Below are 20,611 nucleotides of genomic sequence, written 5' to 3' on the forward strand. Positions count from 1 at the left end.
TTTTGGTATAGTAGGTGCAGACACATCTATTAAAAAAGAATGAAAAATACAAAATATACAGAATAACAGTATAAATATATGTACACAGTCTGTGTACAGAGAACAAATATAATAAATCATTAATAATAAAAACATTAAAGCTAATATTACTACTGCAAATGCTGTATCAATTGCATGTATGTGTACTGGTTACAAACATATTTATAAAAATAATATATTAATAATAAATAACATTTTATTTACGTAGCACATTTTTAAAAAATGGTCATGCTTCACAAAGTGCTACACAACTGGTATAATAATTAGATAATAATTTAAATAATAATAAAACAATAAATATAATAATAATAAATAAAATTATAATAAACAAAATAATAAAATAATAATTTAATAATAATAAATGCCACGTTTTAATTATTTATCAGATTAAGGATTTTATATTTCAGACTATTATATAAATTAATTCATTATCAACCACATTCTGACAGAATTATTTTGCATTATTTTCATAATAAATTAATATTCATTTTTTTTATCAACATCTGAAACAAAAAAAAAATTCTTGTTTACATTACTATATTATCATTTTAGTAGTTGTACATATAAGAATACTACTAATATTCACAATTAATTATTAATATTCATAAGTAATTATTACTTTGTTATTAATAGTAAAGCATGGACATCTCTGTGTGGAGTTTGCATGTTCTCCTCGTGCACGCGAGGGCTCATTCACATTCCAAAAACATGCTAGGTTAATTGGTGACTCCAAATTGTCCATAGGTATGAATGTGAGTGTGAATGGTTGTTTGTCTATATGTGCCCTGTGATTGGCTGGCGACCGGTCCAGGGTGTACCCTGTGTACCCGGTGTACCTCTCGCCCGAAGACAGCTGGGATAGGCTCCAGATGGATAGTCGTACAGCACATAAGAATATGAATAATCTTGTTTAGGGTGGGATTTACAGGTTGGATTCAAATATATATATTTATAAGGTGCTTCTTCTTCTTCTGCATCTTTTTCTCATGAACTTTTCATGTGAAATATCACATCCATCTCTTCCTCAGCTCAGACGTGATCCACAAGCTTTACTTTCAATTTAGATGTTCTCTTCTTCAGCCAGTCCATTCATCTCCTGTACAGATTTGTTGTATTTCTTTTGGCTGCGTGGAAACATTCTTCTTCTCTTGCCTCTTCCTTTGCCTTCACGGTTGACGATTATGCCCAAAAAGAAGCTCTTCTTGTGTGTGTTTTTTTTTTGTCTCAGAAAGTCAAAGAGCTTCTTGTTCTCCTTCCAAACTGTGGACCAGACAACAGACTTCCTGCCAGCGGGTCTGGTTTACTACCCTTGATTTCATGTGCATGGCTTGTTTCTCCTGTTTAGTCACTAGCATTTAACTTTGACTGACCTCTGGTCTCTTCTTAGGTGCTGCACAACAATCCAGTGTCTGTATAGAAGCTCCAGCCGATGCTTAAAGGGAGTAATACAAATCAAACACCAACAGGTTTTGGCTTGTTTGGCCTCCAGTGTAAATCGTTGGCTGGTGTTCAGTTTCAGTTTTCCCTCCTCTTTCTTCTCTGCAGCCTTTTTAGCATGATTGCTGCAGCCAACTGCTGACCAGTCAGACCAGTTTTTAACTGTGGCCTAATTACTGCATTGGCTTTAAGAGCTTTGCACAGTTCCCAACCTGCACTTCTGCTTGTTTTAAAGAATGGGACCGACTTGTAGGCATAAATGCGGGATGTGTTGTAAATCTTTCAGGATGAATTGATACAACACAACAAGGACACAGCATCAGAGGTGAGTGAGTGTTGCCTTTACTTGATTTAAGTAAGTCGCTAGAGCTTGGCGATACTGCACATTTTGGTAGTTATACCAAAACCTAAAAATATTGTGCAAGTATGGATCCAATATAGATACTACACTGGTATGGATAACATATATGTGGGTTATCTTGCTGTGTTCAATGACAATAGGGCAAATTTGCCCTAGGATAGCAATAAAAAAATGTAAATGTCATTTCTGCACCGTAGATTATCCTAAAGCTAATGAAAAAGCTATATTCCTCGTGACAAAAAGTGTCCAATTAAAAATAACACAAATGATCATAAACTAATGCAACCCATTATGTTAATGTTTTGCCTTCAATTTTTATATTTGTCCACCGGATGGCGCTACCTTTTTCCCCTTCAAAGCATGCAGCAAAATCAAGGCTGCTGAAATGATAATGTGTGTCGGCTATGGAGGTTGATTAGTGGCGCTATATAAACATACGTCATTCCCATTACAAGAATGCAAGATGCATTCAGGGACCCTTCAAACAACATAAAAAAACATCTTTATAATGTTGAAGTGTTAAAATAAAGATAAAGAAAAACATGAAGTGCATATTATCATCACTCACTTATAATAATTTACCCTTAAAATTTGCTACGTTAAAAGTATGCTGGAAAATACACAAACATTTACCTTAAATGATGTGATGTCTTTGAACACAACCCATCAGTCCATTTAATATGTCATCTTTATCTTTCTGTTCATTAAATACAGTAAAAATTGATATTTCAGGCATATTTGCTAATGGTGATTAAACATGATTAATTAATTTAAAAACTGTGATTAATCTCATGACAATTTGTAATCATTTGACAGCCCTAATATTATATGATGATGTGTTTCTATTACTTTTACACATGCAGAGAACTTAAATCTAATTGTTAAAAAAACAAAATAACGATGCATTTACGGCCCTCTGTGAAGACCTTCCCAAAAATATCCAGCATGATCACACTACCCTGGAACTCTAAAAGCGATAACGCACACACACACTTGGCATACGAACACACACACACACACACGGTGTCCTGTGCCACACGAGTTCCCCTCAGGGGTTGTATTCATTAGAAAGCTATTTATCATCTGGGTGGTCTGAGGTGAGTGATTTCCCATAAATACTGTAGAATAAAACAATATGAGAGGAAGGTTATGTCCAGTATAGGAGGAGGATACAGTTAGGAAAACAGGCAGGGTGTGGCTTCAACAATGCAGTGAAGCAGTGACGTTGTGTGGGAGGGGAAACACAGGCAGGTAAAAACACTCGAGAGCTTCCTCATTGTGGAGCAAGAAGATATACGTCCCTGTGAGAAAGGTACGGCCTGTTTTCAATTTATTCTTTCAGCCTTTGGCCTCTTGGGTTGGATCTTGTTTGTACAGGTGTACCTACCGTTAAACAGCCTGTTGATTCAATACAAACATATTCTGTCAGATGACTTTAGTGCTTTTCTTGCTGCTTCATAAATTGTAACTTTTTCTGCAAACTCATTTTCAAAAAATGTAATGCTTTGTTTTTAGATTATTACAGTTTTAAAAAATAAGATGTTGTTTCTTCAATATTTCAACTTCATGCTGCTAAAAAGTGTTTTTTTCTCATGTTACTTTTTTTTTACTATTTTTACTATTTTTTGTCATTAGATTACAACTTTTTTAATGTTAATATTTTGACTTTACACTTGTAAAATTACAACAGAATTTTCTGATTTTATCTTTTTTTTAAAATAATTTTTAGAATGTGCTGTAGGCCAATAAAAAAAAACAAACGCACCCCTGTTCTATGTACACTTTGAGACTGCTGGTCACCGCTTCTAGTTAGTATTGTTACTTTCTTTAAGTACACATCTTCATAGTAGTACTTTCCAGAGCTAGACCCTCCTGAGGGATCTACTGGAAGGAATTTGCCAAAAAAAAAAACTCACACAGAGATGCCTTCCAAATAAACACTAACATTTCCATCATCCATCTTTGCAGTTGTGAGTCTTCTAGCAGTGGACTATGTTCTCCTCTGCGACCCCCTACAAGAACCAGCACTACGCTGAGCTCAAGAAGGACTGCATCAAGAGTAAAAAACTCTTTGAGGATTCAGAGTTTCCAGCCATAGATTCATCGCTGTATTTTCGGAAACCACCACCTGGTATTGTGCAATGGAAACGTCCCGGGGTGAGTGAATGACTGGCTGGATTTGTGGCACTTTGTGTGAGGAGATGGAAGTCTGGAAGCCAGTATGGAGTCATTCAGATTTCACAGTTTGGATATAATCTACTAAAAATGGTATCAAATAGACTTATATAGCATGTAACTGATACAGAGAAAAAGTGTGAAAACAAACAAGGGAGAAAACAATCCAAACCTACATGACCCTGTGTGAAAAAGTGATTGCCCCCTAACCCTAATAACTGATTGGGCCACACTTAGCAGCAACAGCAATCACGCGTTGCGATAACTTGCAATGAGTCTCTTGCAGCACTGTGGAGGAATTGTGGCCCACTCATTTTTGCAGAATTGTTGTAATTCAGCCACGTTGGAGGCTTTTCCAGCATGAAGGTCGTGCCACAGCATCTCAATAGGATTCAGGTCTGGACTTTGACTCCAAAGTCTTCATTTTTTTTGTTAGACAGCAAAATTTTCCATTTACCACAGCAAGTCTTCCAGGTCTTTAAACAGGAAAACAGCCCCAGACCATCACACTACCACCACCATATTTGACTGTTGGTATGATGTTTTTTTTCTGTAATGCAGTGTTGCTTTTACGCCATATGTAATGTGATGCGCACCTTCCAAAAAGTTTGACTTATGTCTCATCAGACCAGTATTTTCCCAAAGGTCTTGGGGATCCGGACTATAACACTGCCACCACCATATTTTACCGTTGGTATGATGTTCTTTTTCTCTAATCCAGTGTTGCTTTTATGGCAGATGTAATGGAACACACAATTTCCAACTTCCAACACAAGTTCAACTTTTGTCTTATCAGACCAGTATTTTCCCAAATGTCTTGGGAATCATCAAGATGTTTTCTGGCAAAACAATAATAATGTTCAGGAGTGGTTTTGTAAACTCTGACCTTAACTGAGAGAAGTGAGGCCTGCAGTTCTTTGGATGTTATTGTGGGGTCTTTTGTGACCTCTTGGATGAGTCGTCGCTGTGCTCTTGAGGTCATTTTGGTTGGCCGGCCACTCCTGGGAAGTTTCACAACTGTTCCATGTCTTTGCCATTTGTTAATAATGGTTTCCACTGTGGTTCACTGGAGTCCCAAAGTTTTAAAAATTGATTTATAACCTTTTCCAGACTCAATTCATCTCAGTTAAGTTATGTTTTAATGGGGGGAGGGATAACTTTCTCACACAGGGCCATGTAGGTTTGTTTTTTTTCTCCCTTGATAAGAAAAAGTTTCATATAAAAAAAACTGTATTTTGTGTCAGTTGTGTTGCCATTGTCTAATATTTTTGATGATATAATTTTCATGATCTAACACTTAAGTGTGATAAACATGCAAAAAAATAAATCAGACAGAATGTGCACCACTCAACACTGAATTAAGAGCAAGATAAACACGTTTTGGGCTGAAGGAAGCTAAAGTCATGTGAAGCAGGCAGCAGCAAAGCTTCTTATCTCATTTGATGACATTGCTGTAATTAAGAAGCTTTTGTGCACCAGGAAAATATATTTTTCTTATATTTTTGGGTAATATCATCACTTTCACAGCTGCAAAATACCCTAAATTTATTTATAGCAAATATTTACAATGGTGGTGCTCTCATACGTGATCCAAGAGGTAATTACAGTCAAAGATAATGATGTCAACAATATAATGTAATATAATAATGTTACTGTTGTGCTGCAGGAGATCAGCACTGACCCTCACCTGTTTGTGGAGGGCGTCAGCGCGCATGACTTGAACCAAGGCTCAGTGGGTAACTGCTGGTTTGTGGCTGCCTGCTCATGTCTGGCCCTGAAGCCTAACCTGTGGAAGAAGGTGAGCTTATCAGATTTATGGTTGAGAGGAAGGGCTGTGAGTGTGTGCAACCACGTGATAAGACACACACAACTTATCTGACAGCAGGAATTCACCTGAGGCAGTTTCACTCATTCAAGAAAATCTCACGTTTTTTGTCATATGTACGCATAATTCCCACAGTTTGTCTGAGTTGTTTCTGTGTATTTTCAAATGCAAGTATAACTAACTCAAAGCAGTAACTGAAAGTGATTACAACGTCAAAATATTTCCATCTCCAGGTGATTCCAGACTGGAAGGAGCAGGAGTGGGACCCCAAACACCCAGAGGAATACGCCGGAATCTTTCACTTTCAGTTTTGGGTGTTTGGCGAGTGGGTGGATGTGGTGGTGGATGACCGCCTTCCTACGATCCATGGAGAACTCATCTACTGTCACTCCAAAGACAACAATGAATATTGGAGTGCTCTGCTGGAGAAAGCCTATGCCAAGTGAGTACATGACTTAAAAGTTAACATATTCCATAATTCCATTTCGAGTGGTTAGCATGCAGACCTCATAGCTAGGAGACCAGGGTTCGATTCCATCCTCGGTCATCTCTGTGTGGAGTTTGCATGTTCTCCCCGTGCATGCGTGGGTTTTCTCCGGGTACTCCGGTTTCCTCCCACATTCCAAAAACATGCTAGGTTAATTGGTGACTCCAAATTGTCCATAGGTATGAATGTGAGTGTGAATGGTTGTTTGTCTATATGTGCCCTGTGATTGGCTGGCGACCAGTCCAGGGTGTACCCCGCCTCTCGCCCGAAGACAGCTGGAATAGGCTCCAGCACCCCCCGCGACCCTCGCGAGGAAAAGCAGTAGAAAATGAATGAATTAATAATTTCATTTCAAATTATTGTAATTGAATGTGTGCAGAGTGAGTGTGTGTGCTTGTTTTAGTACCGAAGAAGATCGGTGTTGTTTTTCTTTCTTTTGAATATGCTGAATTACCATAATAATCAGGACGAATACGGTAATGATATCCATTTAAAATCCTTATTATAATTCTACATTATTGATACGTCACTATTGTTAGTATAACAATAGCACTAGTATTATTTTTAAATATAAAAATATGATCATTAATGCGTATTAATTAGAAATACTAATAAAATGGATTATGATTTTATTATTATTATTATATGCTGTCATTTTTTACAGTTCTGCTATTGATCGGCTGAATCACCCCCGTATTAAATATGAAACAAATATAGAATAAATCTAGAAAAATAAAAAGCTGATAACAAATGTTAAATACAAATGATTTATAATGACAATAATATTGCAATAATATTAATTTTAATAGCTTATTATAATAGTTCAGAATTATCGACATGGCACTGTTATTTTTATTATTTCAATAGTATTTTAAATCATAATGATTGCCGAAGATATTAACATAATTATAAATAAATACATTATTATTATAAATAAATAAATTACAATATTTTGACTACTACTAATAATTATTTTTTCCATAATAGATATAATAATATAAAATATTAATACTCTGCATGTTAATTCAGGCTCTCTGGCTGCTATGAGTCGCTGGAGGGGGGCAACACTGGAGACGCTGTGGTGGATTTCAGTGGAGCTGTGTCTGAGGCCATCAACCTGGAGGCAGAGGCTTACTACAAGGACCAGAAGAAGCTAGACCACTTCTTTGAAGACCTACTGAAAGTGTACGACCGAGGTGGCATCATAAGTTCTTCCATTAAGGTCCGTGTTGTGTCCTTGCGGTGTTGTGGTCTGACATGAATAGAACCTGGCTTTACTATGTGAGATGTTTACCTTTTCTTTAGGCACAACCTCACGAAATTGAGCTCAAGATGGCTAACGGGCTGGTGAAAGGTCATGCGTACTCTGTGACCGCGGTAAAAAGGGTGCGCCTGGGTCACGGCCTGATGGCCTACTTCAAAAACGAAACCATCCCTATGATCCGAATGAGGAATCCCTGGGGAAAGACGGAGTGGAATGGAGCCTGGAGTGACAGGTGAAAAAGCAAATCCATCCAACATAACACTGCATAATTCAACTGTTCTGTTGAAGATACTCTCACCTAGTGGAATAGAAACAATACTCATTTTCAGTGTGGCAAAAATATGCCATTTGTTAGCAACCTTTTATGGTTCTTTTAATTCCACTCATTAGCCATTACAGCTACATGCTGTTTACATATGTCTATACACTATACCGTTATTACTGACCAGCCAGAACCTTTCATATGTTGCAAAAACGTCCATTTCCTGTTCCATGGTTGTCATCACATTTTCCTTCTTTGCCATTAATAGTGGTAACAGCACAAAAAATGCACAAAAAGCGCAATATAGTGGAACCTTGGTTGTAGTTATTAATTTGTTCCAACTAGGTATGCTACAATAGATTGGCCTTCGATCAGTATCGGACGATTTCTGTGAAAGATCACATAAAAATCAGATTTTGAAAAAAAATGCACACATCATGAGTCAGCAACACATAAGGTGATTCCACAAACAGACTAGTTCAGGGGTCGGCAAACTTTCCTATCAAAAGAGCCATTTTACCCCCACGCTCACTAAAGGAAAATAGACTGGAGCCGCACAGTAGCTTATAAACTTTAAAAAGTTTATACCTGAAGAAATGTGCAGCGATGTTCCCACATCCAGAGTGAATTGCGAGTCTCCCGTGATTCAGATTTAGAGGGAATTTTGGGGTATTAAAGTAGTTCAGGGGAGAAAAGTGGAGTTGATCGAGTACTCTTGCTACTATCGGATCTTGCTCTTATAGAAGATAAATGTACATAAATATTTGTGTAAATTAAATATAAATTCTGTTTACATTTGTTGACAAACATATTTACTCTGGCCCCAACAAGTTCGGGTGTTAAATTCTTGAGCATTGCGAAGGCAGCCACAACAAAGAGGCTGAAGAGCCACATGCGGCTCTGGAGCCGTGGCTTGCTGACCCCTGGACTGGTTGGTTGTGTGCAATAGTGTATGAAAACTGAGTTGAACATTTTCAAAGAAAACCAAATGAGACCGGATAACAGTGACTTTCCACACCCACTGTGTCATAATCTCACTTATTATCCTGACAGTTCTGCAGAATGGTCAAAGGTTGGCGACACAGAAAGGGGCAACCTTGGCATCACAGTGGAGGATGATGGCGAGTTCTGGTGAGAGATCCCACATAACGTATTCAAAACAATCCTTCTTAATCATTTTCTGACTGGACGTCCACAGGATGTCTTTCACAGACTGGTGCAAGTACTTTACAGATGCCGACGTGTGCCGTCTCATCAACACGTCCATGATGAGCTTCCATAAGACCTGGCATGAGGTCATGCACTTTGGGAGCTGGACCAAGCAAGCAGAGCCTCTCTTGAACCGCTGCGGCGGATGCGCTAACCATAAGCAGACCTTCCTGCAGAACCCACAGGTACTACGGAACAACAGTACACTTTTACACCTGTGAGATGGGAAATGAGAGTTCTTTGTCACATTTCAACTGCATGTTGTTGACTTCCTTTTCCAATTCTGTCTAGTACATGTTTGATGTCACAAAGGAGGCCGACGAGGTCCTCGTCTCCTTACAACAGCGAGATATGAAGATCCACAGGAAAATCGGACAAGGGGAAAATCTCACAATTGGCTTCAGCATCTTCAAGGTAGTAAAATAAGTTAATAATTTACCTGGGTATTACATTTGACCACAAGAATGTTGACATATTTTTTGTCCCATGTAAATAAAGAAAAATAGCATTCCTGGAAAAGGGTGTACCCCGCCTCTTGCCCAAAGTCAGCTATAGGATAGTACATTTAAAATGGGTTTAATTTGATTTACTAAAAAAAAGAGTAAAATCAGCTAGGAGACCAGGGTTCAATTCCACCTCGGGCCATCTCTGTGTGGAGCTGTGTGCATGTTCTCCCCGTGCATGCGTGGGTTTTCTCCGGGTACTCCGGTTTCCTCCCACATTCCAAAAACATGCTAGGTTAATTGGCGACTCCAAATTGTCCATAGGTATGAATGTGAGTGTGAATGGTTGTTTGTCTATATGTGCCCTGTGATTGGCTGGCGACCAGTCCAGGATGTACCCCACCTCTCGCCCAAAGACAGCTGGGATAGGCTCCAGCACCCCCCCCGAACCCTCGTGAGGAAAAAGCGGTAGAAAATGAATGAATGAATGAATGAATAGTTGAGGTTGAATTTTATAATATAATTTATTTGCCTATACTTAATAATGAAGATATCTACTTTCAGATAAAATGACTTTGTGCAACCACTTACAATAATAAAATGATGTTCATTCAACAATTTCAATGTAGCATTGATCCAACACTGATACGACCCTTAGTATCGTTACTATGGATATTTAGATCGATACAGCCAGCCCCTTAACTTCTATAGGAGTTCAGATTTTGGCCATACCAACCACTTAAAGGTCAAACAAGGGTTTCCGATCAACATGCTTCAAGGGTGCACAGTTGGGATCACAGGGAGGGAACTGGGAATAGTGTGGGATGTGTAGACGTGAGCCAAAACAACTTTTCTTCACATTTTTTGGCATTTGTCGTGCAGACACAGAGTAGTTTTCATGACACCTATTACGGTTATCAGATCAAATGTGACCTTTTCAGCAAGACGCTAAATCATAACCAAAGAACGCAATCAATCAAGGTTTGGTTACGTATTTCAGGCTGAAGAATTCCTACAGGACACATAACTAACTCTCTTTGACTCGGCATGATGATTTTGGTACTGCAAAAATAAAACAGTTACCATCTACAGATGCAGCATTTTATAACTTTTTATTTTTACTTTCACTTTCCACATGATTGTGCCAAATTGTTTCCTGTAATGCAGTTGATGTGACATCTGGCAATGGTCAAACCCACATTTTTTATACTCTTATCACGCTGACACTTATCTGGACAACATTACAATCAACATGTCATGTTCTGAAGCGGCTGTCGGCACAGGGCCAGCTGGGACTGCAAGCCTTATTATCTCATCATGTTATTATCCTCCTCCTTCATATGATACAATGCAAATGGTGGGAAAATGGTGAGTGATGCTTTAATGAGAATGTCAGGGATATAACTGGTCATGAACTACTTGTGGATGAGGACATTGTGGATTTTTACTAAAAAAACACTTTACATTATAAAAAATGACTCACTCAGTAAATCATCCGTCTCTGTCTATCTACTCACCATTGCACTGATTGATGAGCTACATAAAGACATGACATTAATCAATCATCTAATCACTATTCCCTTTACACAGGTGGAACTAAACAGGAAGTACAGGCTCCACGACATCCTGACCCAGAACTGCGTGGCGACGTCAACATACATAAACGCCCGCACGGTCTTCATGCGTTGCATGCTGCAGCAGGGCCGCTACGTCATCCTACCCACCACCTTCAAGCCTCACACTCTGGGAGACTACATGATCCGAGTCTTCACCGACTTGGACTCGGGCTGCAGGTACACCATTACAGTCGTTTGTTAATGTGTGCTAGGATTATTAAATGATGCTTGATAGGTATTAATCCTTGGTGCTCAATCCAGGGAGCTGATCGAGGATAAGCCCAGGGTAAGATGTTGGAGTTCTTTCCTTGGATACCCACAGGCCGTGAGCCACGTGTACGTCCATTCTGCTGAAGGCCTGCAGAACCAGGACAGCACAGGCGGTTCGTTCTTTTGCTTCAAATTCAAAACTAAAACAGCTATGCATCCCAGCAGCTGTGTTATTTGATGCGGCTTTGCTCTTTGTTCTCCATGCAGGCGCAGACCCTTATGTGATCATAAGCTGCGAGGGCCGCTCCGTAAAGTCCACCATTAAGAAGGACACTTTAACACCAGAGTTTGCAACCAGTGGTATTTTCTACAGGAAGAAGCCCAGGAAGCCTATAACTGTGCAGGTAAGATGTCATTTAAACTACTGTGGGCGGGCGTTAGCGTGCCTCAATAAAAGCCAGTAGAACTCGACCATTTAAAAACAGGTTTTCTAACTATGCATATATCCCGGCCTGCTGTGCAAATGAGCGCTGAGCACAAATGAATATGAACCCCCACCCCCCCAGCACTCAAGTTTTCTCAACGATTATGTCTCCGCTTGGTTGCCATCAGATCTGGAACAGTAACGCAGTGCAGGACCAGTTCATGGGCCAAGTGATGCTATCTGCTTCAGTGAAGGACACTGCCGATCCTCAGAGGCTGCGGCTGAGGAAACAAGGCCGCAACATGGCCGACGAAATGCCGGGGAGCATCACTCTGAGGATCGTCACTTCCTCCCAGCTCACCGCCATGTGAGGCTTAGTCAAACAACTCGACTGTGAAACTATGTGACAACAATGTGCCATCACAGAAAGACAATTAGTACAGTAGGCAATATTGCACACTTTTTAACCTTCTTTATATCGTCTATCATGAGTAACTTATGACATTTTTTAGTAATGTGGCTGGCAAATACTATATAATGTATTATACAAATATAATGTGAGTAACGCTACATTATGATGTAGTGTAATTAATGTACACTCACCAGACACAACATTAGGTACACCTGCATCCTAAATATACTGCTTTCTAGTTCGTTTTGACAATATTTTGGTTGTAGTTTGCAAGAGTGTGCGAGTGCGCTGCAACATAATATCTGTTACCACAACAATACTGAATACCTCAAAACTAGGGATGTCCAATATCGCATAAAAAATCGGTGTTCATCGGTATCATATTTTTCCCAATAATGAAAATCAGTATTTTTTTAAAATGCTTTATAGATAGACATTTTAATGTTTACGTAGTGCAAACCCAGCACTTTTGTGCTGTTTTTGCTTGTCCCCGGCCGATCTGACCGCACTGAAGTTGGCTAGCTCCGTTAGCTCACGTGGGACGCTAGCTCTTAGCCATTCAGTGAAGCACAAATTTCATTCTGGTCAGCTCATTGATCTTGAGGCTCAACCTGAGGCTTGAATATCCACTTCCTTGCTAGCCGCTTGACTTTCATCTTAAACCACTACGTTGATGTTTTGATATCAATGGGTAGACAGGGAATCACACTGATACCTGACATCACACTCATTACTCACTTGTAAAATTTGTTTGAAATAAACAGAGCTGTGTGAATTCCACGACATACATATATATATTTATTATATATAGATAGTGTATTACTCTCTAAGAAAAAATCACATTTGCAGCAGTTCGACAAAAAAAATGGCTCCAGTATTTGCTGGCGCCAAAAGATGACCTCATCAAACCGCCTCTCAAGCGTGTAAACAAACGTGGGCGAGTAGTAACAAACTAGCTTGCTCCTTCCGTCCATTTTCTCCACATGACACCTATTCTAACTAGTAGGAATGTAACAATTCCCAGAAGTAAGGATGGTAAAATGTGACACTGTGTGTGCGCGCTCGATTAGGAGAGTCCGTGGAGCATCAGATTTACAATGTTGGACCACCGCTACTCATAGGAATGTTAAGTCCAACTTTAAGCCTTTCTAACTCATGGATCGGAGGTTCAAGACAACATAAAAGGTATGTAGGATATAATTTCACTCTAATATCTATCTGCAGGTGAACTTTTATTAAAATGTGATGGTGCGAAATAGGTTTATATTGGCCCGGAATTAAAGCGTACATGCACTCTGAAGTGTGACGTAGAAGCCGAAACAGCGTGGTGCTGCACAGTGGCTACGTGGTAGCCAGGGGTTCTCTCCGGCCATCCTACTGCCCATCTAGACATTTCAGGTATCAACTCATTGCCACCCCATGTGAGTAATGGTTTCATCTTGGAATCCGCCAAAATTTTTCGATACATACCTTTGATTATCTTTACATTAGATTTGCAGGTGTGCTTAATGAAGTGCCCACAAGTGTATAACATGCAGCTACGTATATACAATTTAAACTAGAGATGCTCCGATCGATCGGCCATGTTCTACAAAAAACACGTGATCAGCATATGTCAACAAACTGCTTTCAAAATAATAGTAAAAAATCAATCGGCGCAAGGTAGCAAATCCTACATGTCTGTTGTGTACTTAGGAATACCAACAAAAAAACATCTCGTATTGATCTTGCCACAGACTGTGCCAATCTTTGCCAGCGTATTCGATCACTCCCTTACCAAACCTATTGCCGTTCGACGATTCTTGCATCTTTGTTTACATACCGTGCCTAGCTGTCACTGACTGTATTTTACATTGGCGGCAGCAGGCTAGCTAGCTACTTATCCACCTAGCTTATGGTTTTCGGGCTCCAAATATTACTTTTTACTACAGTGACGTTTTGTTGTTAAAACAAACAAACAATGCAGTTAATTTGGAGCTCGTTTTTGTCCTGCAGGAAGCCTACAAGTGTATATCACGTTTTTGGGATACGTACTATTATTGTTTAATGAACATAAAACAGTGTATCCAGTCTTACACAGGGGTCTCACAGGTTTTTTTTGTCTCCTATCTCACAAGGTGATGTTGATGCCAATTTTTTTTTATTATAACTGTTGAATTCAGACTTTATGTCTTCATGGCATAAAGACAATGCCCACACTGTTTGAGTGGAGCTCTGTTGGTAAATAAAGTAGAACACAAATAGTTGGAGACCCCTGCAACCTGGACACTGAATTTATTTGTATTATCTTAATTCTCTTAAGTTTATTTCTCATTATTACTCCAAAACATGCATCAAATTAAATTCAGGTTTATGTCAAACAGTACAAAAATGTTCCACACCAAAAAAGGCAAAAAAAAAAAAAACCCTCTTTGCCAGGGACCCTCGAAATCGTCTAACAGCACCCAAGGCCAATACCACTCATAATAAATTGGAAAAAGTACAGTTAAACCATGTGATAGATGTTGGTTGATCTCACTTGTGGATGATCGGTACCGGAGCCGGCAACATAAAACCCTGATCGGAGCATCCCCAGTTTAAATAGGTAACAGGGTTATGCATTACAGCAAATCTTGTTTCCTCTTTTTTTATTTCAGTCCAGTTCCCAAACTGTGATATTTTTTTACACTCAAGACACAGCCATGCACAATTCAAAGTTCAAAAAGTCTATTGCTTCAACCACAATTAAAAATAGTTTATCCAAAACCTCATTTCCCCGTCGTTCATTTTGTCCTTTTTCAAAGGCGGGGCAGGTGGAGGAAGATTGAGGGTGGGGGTCATCCTGCTGAGGTACGCCGCGTGGATCAGCAGTTTTACAAAGCTAGACAATAATAAGAGTCAGAATAATGATAATAATTTAAAAAGTAACATTTTTTGTCTTTGTTCCATTCTCTTGATACACATTAATAGAGGAATTTTCACACCACGTGTACAGATTGACACATTCAGAGGATAGGAATGTACAGGAGCAACCACAGAAAAGGGGGGGTGGTGGCGGTATAAGGACAGGTGGGAAGTGCCTCTTGTTCCCCGACTTCACCTTTTTGTGCTCACAGTCCGCACCTGTACATGAGTTCCTTTGGGGCTGGCGCATTTTTGCTCAAAGCGTCCTCTCAGTCACGCAAACACACAAAGAACTAACACTCGCACAGTGTTAGCTAGTGCAGCACTCATCAGTCCACATAAAGGAGTGTCCCAAAGACAGAAGTGTGTGTTCTTCTCTTGTTCCATTTGCAGGTTGCAAAAACATTTACTGATACATACCATAAAGCAACCTGAATATTACTTTTAAGTTACACAAAATTGCAAAAAAAATAAAATAAAAAGGTGGGGTTTGGTGAGTATATTTACATACATACATAATTCTAACAATCTTAACCTATGTGAATGATGAGATACAGTGTTGTTGGTTGATTAACATGCATGACCTGTGTGTCACATCACTCCTTCATCTGGTGGATCGTTGCTGTACAGTGGAGGTACAAAAATGGGAGTGAGCAGCTACCCTGCACCTCTGGTGTCAGGGTGGAGGATTGGACTCCTACGGACTGAGGTAGCCCTCACACACACACACACACACACACACACACACACAGACAAATAGGATAAAATGATTTTTCAAGGTGGGGTGTTATGGGTTGGAAGACAAGAACGCACAAACACACCCGCATTGGTGTAGTTACATGGGGAAAAGCTACCAATACAATCATGTCTGCAGACGGAGAGTATTAGCACAGAGATATTCACCCAACTATATAAAGCCTGAAAAAGACGAGACATTTCATTTTAAAAACATGTTCCAATATAATAATTACTTCCATGTATATTTTTAAGGAATGCTAACTAGGAATTCTCAAAGCACAATAAAAATGAATTAATATGAAACATTAAGAAGCATGTCCGATAAAGAGGGAACACAATATCCGGCAATATATCATATGATTAAGATTTTTAATCAGATTAATCACAGTATATAAATAATTAATCATGATTAATCACCACTTGTGACTATTTTAGAGACATGCCCATTTTGGCAAAAATATAACAACAGGGCAGGACTATATGTATTTATCATACTATGTGTATGAACAGCTCCAAATGAACTGAACATTTCAATCATGCATACACACCATAATATTATTTGCCATTGTCTTTCTGCAATTCGTCTGAACTCGACTATAGGCTGGAGTTACAAGAATTTAGACAGCAAAAATAAAATCAGCCCTAAGAAAAAGACAGAATTATCTTTGTATTGTTATATGTGTTGGAAAGGGCAGTTGGAAATTCTGGCCTGAAATGCTAAACAACTGACTAAGATTAATTAAGATTAACTTGACATAAAAGAGAAGAGGGACGAATGAAGAATACTGGTGTCAATTTAGATTAAATTAATCCTGCTTTTCCCCCTGTAACTGCACCAAGAAACACCACACACACACACACACCATACACCACACCCAATCATACAAAGTCATGTGAGCACAGTGTGCCTCCGGGTGTGGGCGTGGCCTGTTCGAGCACCACACTGTCACAAGAGGAAACTCCATCAAAAGCTCTTCTTTGAGGGTGTTTTTCCCTCTTTTTTGGTTTGGAAGCAATTCCCCCCGCACACACAGAAACTAGACAGATGTGCATGCTCGCAGACACACACATACACACACATACACACACTAGTGATGGACTGCTCAACATGTACATGAGTGCTGCAGACGTAAACAAAAGGTGTTTTTTTAGCAGCACAGGAAGGCTGCAAGGCCGACGTCCGTCCTACTTATGTGAGTGGGGGGGAGAGAATAAGGGGGTCGTGAAGGGGAGTCTCAGAGCTCCACTCGGTCCCCCCGATCGTTTTGTGCCGTCACATCACCCATCCTGCAAAGACACAGGAAGCCCACCTCGGGCAGGGGTCCGGCCTTGGGTGAGGGCAGAGGGTGCCCCCTAGCGACTGCTGTTCTTTATGGCTTCCTTGGCAGCTACAATCAGAGGCGTCAGGCTGGACAGAGGCTTGGCCAGCTTGAGGAATGAATGCTGCATGGAGGAGGAAAGAACAAAAATGGGAACCAAATAGGATGACTGTGAAGATCAAGTAGTAAGCATTAACATGCAGGGTTTCAGGCGATCATTACTGAGCCCAATTAAACTCAAACGCTCTACACAACACTTCCTGATGTAGTTTTTATTAATGCCACAAGATGGCAATAAGTGCATTTACAGTACCATTTGGGTTCAACATCCATCTACCTCTGTATGCACTTTAAAATGCTGGTTGTCCTACTCATTTATTGGGAACCTCATACAAATTACACTTGCCATTCTGCCATCAACAGTGTTAATATTGGATGAACAGTTTGCTCCTTCCAGCTATGACAACACTGGTTCTGTTACTGTGTTGTGCAATAATGAATTACCATGTCGTCAAACAGAGCTATGCTTTCCTTGCCATTTTCTCATGTGCACTCCAAATCATTCTGTTCCCCGATTGGCGAGAGGGCAGAAACACTCAAAGGTGCTGCAAGCATTATATCCTGCCCTCTTCCTGCTTTGAGTACATTAAGCAGGTCCTGCATAACAGATGCATGTACATTAGTTATGTTTGTTGTCAGCTAACAATAGCCATTTGGCAAAGTTTGGCTGTTCATTATTGAACGTACAGTCCTTGTTATTGTGGTTAATTGGTTCCAGAATTCAAATAAAGCCCGTAGATAAAATGATGTCACCTTTACACCCCTATTATTCTTTGTTCATACTACACTGCACATGATCACTACAGGGACAAGCTAACTAGTTAGCTTCTCCAACTGACTTATACTAAACTTGTTTCAAATGGAGTGAGGAAGAAGGGCAAAGTAAAATGCCAAAAACTTACCACTTCCACACAGGATGGGAGGATAACGTTTTTTTTGTCGGACGGTTGACTGACTCCATGCAGTGTGAAGCTAATATAATGCTAATAATGGGCCATAGTCCTCCAAGAAACAGTGATCATTTATTAATTATGTTCAAACCGTGATGTAGTGAGGGACGACTGTATAGCCTATAACAATAACATGACTGTAAATTGTCGGTTGCCTCTGACATTGCCTTCATGTGTTTGTATACTATTCATCTTATTCAAGCTGAACACATATTTTCAACAGTTTTCATGCAGTTGAACTTATAATTGTGAAAAATATAGACATTTTTATCCAATATGTTCTTTTGGACCACGTTGGGTAACACATGCTAGCTGGCGGTGGTGTTGCGTCCCTTTAAGTTGGACGTTGCCTAGAAATTTATATTTTATAATTTTGTAATAGTAATTATTACTAATATTATTTAAATCATTATTTAATTTATTACAAATCATTTCATATTTAAATTATTATGTAATTAAATGATTTTTATTTTATTTTAACATTTTCCAATTTTTGCTAATTATTGTAAAATAAGCAGTTAAAATCAGCATTCAAACCATGAAATCCCCACATTAAATTTTTAACAAATACTGCATTGTAGCTATTTAGCTGCCTTAAAAAAAAACTGGGGTGTTCACTTCTTCTTTCCTTTGACTTAAAAGTAGATTCAAGCACTTTTTGATCCATTACCTGAAGCAGCTCCTTGGCAGAACCTCTGCGATCCACATCCATCTCCAGGCAGCGATTGAGAAAGTCTCTGAAGACCGAGGACAGTCTTTCTGGGTTCTGGAGCTCTGGTGTCCCGTTGGTAGCTATCAGATACAAGGCCTGTAGAGACAGACTTGGTCAAACCGGAACATGAAAATGAAAATACTTTTCATAAGGTGATGTCTTATCTCTTACTCTGAGTGGATTCTCATTCAGGTATGGCGGTTCTCCCTCCACCATTTCTATGGCCATGATTCCCAAAGACCAGATATCCACTTTTGGGCCGTACGCCTTCCGGGTCACCACCTCAGGTGCCATCCAGTAGGGCGTTCCCACCATTGTACTGCGCTTGTTCTGCTCTGGAGTTATCTGGGCGCAGAAGCCAAAGTCGGCTGTAGAGGGAGACAGAGGGAAAACTGAATAACTGAAGTCATGATGGGATATCTCAGAGATAAAGAACAAATAACTTACTCAGCTTGACAGATCCATCCATTCCCAAAAGGATGTTGTCACTTTTTATGTCCCTGTGGATCACCTGGTTGGAGTGGAGGAAATCCAGCGCTTGAAGACACTGCAGAGAAACAAGAATTCAGTCATTCATTCATTTTCTACCGCTTATCCTCACAAGGGTCGCAGGGGTGCTGGAGCCTATCCCAGCTGTCTTCGGGCAAAAGGCAGGGTACACCCTGGACTGGTCGCCAGCCAATCACAGGGCACATATAGACAAACAACCATTCACACTCACATTCATACCTATGGACAATTTGGAGTCACCAATTAACCTAGCATGTTTTTGGAATGTGGGAAGAAACCGGAGTACCCGGAGAAAACTCACGCATGCACGGGGAGAACATGCAAACTCCACACACGGAGGGTGGAATTGAACTCGGGTGTCCTAGCTGTGAGGCCTGCAAGCTAACCATTCGACCACCGTGAGTGTATTCTTTTGCTATAACTAGCTTGGGAGGGAGTGTCGTGTTTATGAACCAAAATTCATTTATTTAATTTAAACATGCATATGTTACAAAGTTACTGGTGCAACCAATTAAAAAAATACTTTAATTGTGTACATTACCTCTCTGCAAACGGCTGCTATCTGGCCCTCATCCATGCAGGTCTCAGTCACAACATCTGTCAACGAACCACCGGCCAAATACTCCATCACCACCCAGAGCTCATCTCCTACCAAGTAACTGGAAAGAAAAATAAAGAAAAAGGGACTTTCAATGTCAGGAGGGGAATCAATTATGATACAATAGTTTAACAGTAGGGGGCAGTAATGTAACTTAACCAGCAAAAAGAACAGACGGGAAAGAGTCCTATTGAGTCATGTTGCCCTCCATTATATATATTCTACTGATGCCAGATCATCTGCAAACTGACCTGTCCAAGTAGTTGACTATATTAGAGTTTTTGTTTTCCCTCATCACTAAGATCTCATTGATGATCAACTCCTTCTTGGGTTGCTGCTGCAGGTTCATCTGCTTGATGGCCACCTGAGGAGAAAAGACCAATATATGGTTGACAGTGGACAACAACAAACAATGGAAAATCTTTAAAGCCATGATTTTTCTTTTACCTCTTGGCCTGTTGCTATGTCGATGGCGGTATACACAGTACCAGAAGCTCTGGAGACAAAGAAGATCCAAAAATACATCAATAACTTATTCATTGATTTAAAACTTTTATATGCTTCAATACGGATCCAATGATCAGGAATTCATCATCATGCTTGAGGGATGCCATCACAGGAAATGTGAAGATTCATTCATTCATCTGCTTCAGCGTAAACTGAATGTGAATTTGCAC

The 20,611-nt window shown here is 39.7% G+C and overlaps 2 protein-coding genes across 6 annotated transcripts in view; one reads left to right on the forward strand and one right to left on the reverse strand.

Moving 5' to 3' along the window:
- The first annotated feature begins 1,524 nt into the window (after positions 1-1,524).
- On the forward strand, positions 1,525-14,914 carry LOC131138030 (calpain-5-like). 2 transcript variants are annotated; one of them, XM_058086574.1, is made up of 13 exons: positions 1,525-1,801; positions 3,806-3,994; positions 5,679-5,810; positions 6,071-6,279; positions 7,354-7,546; positions 7,630-7,820; positions 8,904-8,981; positions 9,049-9,244; positions 9,351-9,473; positions 11,093-11,295; positions 11,380-11,501; positions 11,596-11,732; positions 11,941-14,914. In XM_058086574.1, exons 2-13 carry the CDS (start codon positions 3,830-3,832, stop codon positions 12,121-12,123), a joined length of 1,932 nt encoding a protein of 643 aa, XP_057942557.1. In that variant the 5' UTR covers positions 1,525-1,801; positions 3,806-3,829; the 3' UTR covers positions 12,124-14,914. The 2 variants fall into 2 exon arrangements, with proteins under 2 accessions (XP_057942557.1, XP_057942556.1); XM_058086573.1 differs by lacking the exon at positions 1,525-1,801 and adding an exon at positions 2,817-3,149.
- The window catches only part of LOC131138031 (serine/threonine-protein kinase PAK 3), a 28,350-nt gene continuing 21,968 nt past the window's right edge, over positions 14,230-20,611 (reverse strand). Inside the window, exons 9-15 of one of the 4 annotated variants that reach the window (XM_058086577.1) lie at positions 20,382-20,430; positions 20,186-20,298; positions 19,878-19,995; positions 19,274-19,373; positions 18,998-19,194; positions 18,785-18,922; positions 14,230-17,228 (exon numbers count right to left, since the gene is read on the reverse strand). In XM_058086577.1, coding sequence (XP_057942560.1) covers positions 17,139-17,228; positions 18,785-18,922; positions 18,998-19,194; positions 19,274-19,373; positions 19,878-19,995; positions 20,186-20,298; positions 20,382-20,430 — 805 coding nt within the window. In that variant the 3' untranslated portion in view covers positions 14,230-17,138. The remainder of the gene's footprint in view (positions 17,229-18,784; positions 18,923-18,997; positions 19,195-19,273; positions 19,374-19,877; positions 19,996-20,185; positions 20,299-20,381; positions 20,431-20,611) is intronic. The other 3 variants (XM_058086575.1, XM_058086578.1, XM_058086576.1) reach the window with 3 other exon arrangements.

This window comes from Doryrhamphus excisus, chromosome 11, assembly GCF_030265055.1.
Source record: "Doryrhamphus excisus isolate RoL2022-K1 chromosome 11, RoL_Dexc_1.0, whole genome shotgun sequence".
NCBI classification, from domain to species: domain Eukaryota; kingdom Metazoa; phylum Chordata; class Actinopteri; order Syngnathiformes; family Syngnathidae; genus Doryrhamphus; species Doryrhamphus excisus.

What these genes read in the sequence shown, in the direction of transcription:
- LOC131138030 (XM_058086574.1), top strand. Translation starts at nt 3,830, where the DNA reads ATGTTCTCCTCTGCGACCCCCTACAAGAACCAGCACTACGCTGAGCTC. An exon ending in AATGGAGCCTGGAGTGACAG is followed by an intron (nt 7,821 to 8,903) that starts GTGAAAAAGCAA and finishes TTATCCTGACAG; the next exon opens with TTCTGCAGAATGGTCAAAGG. An exon ending in CCTTCCTGCAGAACCCACAG is followed by an intron (nt 9,245 to 9,350) that starts GTACTACGGAAC and finishes AATTCTGTCTAG; the next exon opens with TACATGTTTGATGTCACAAA.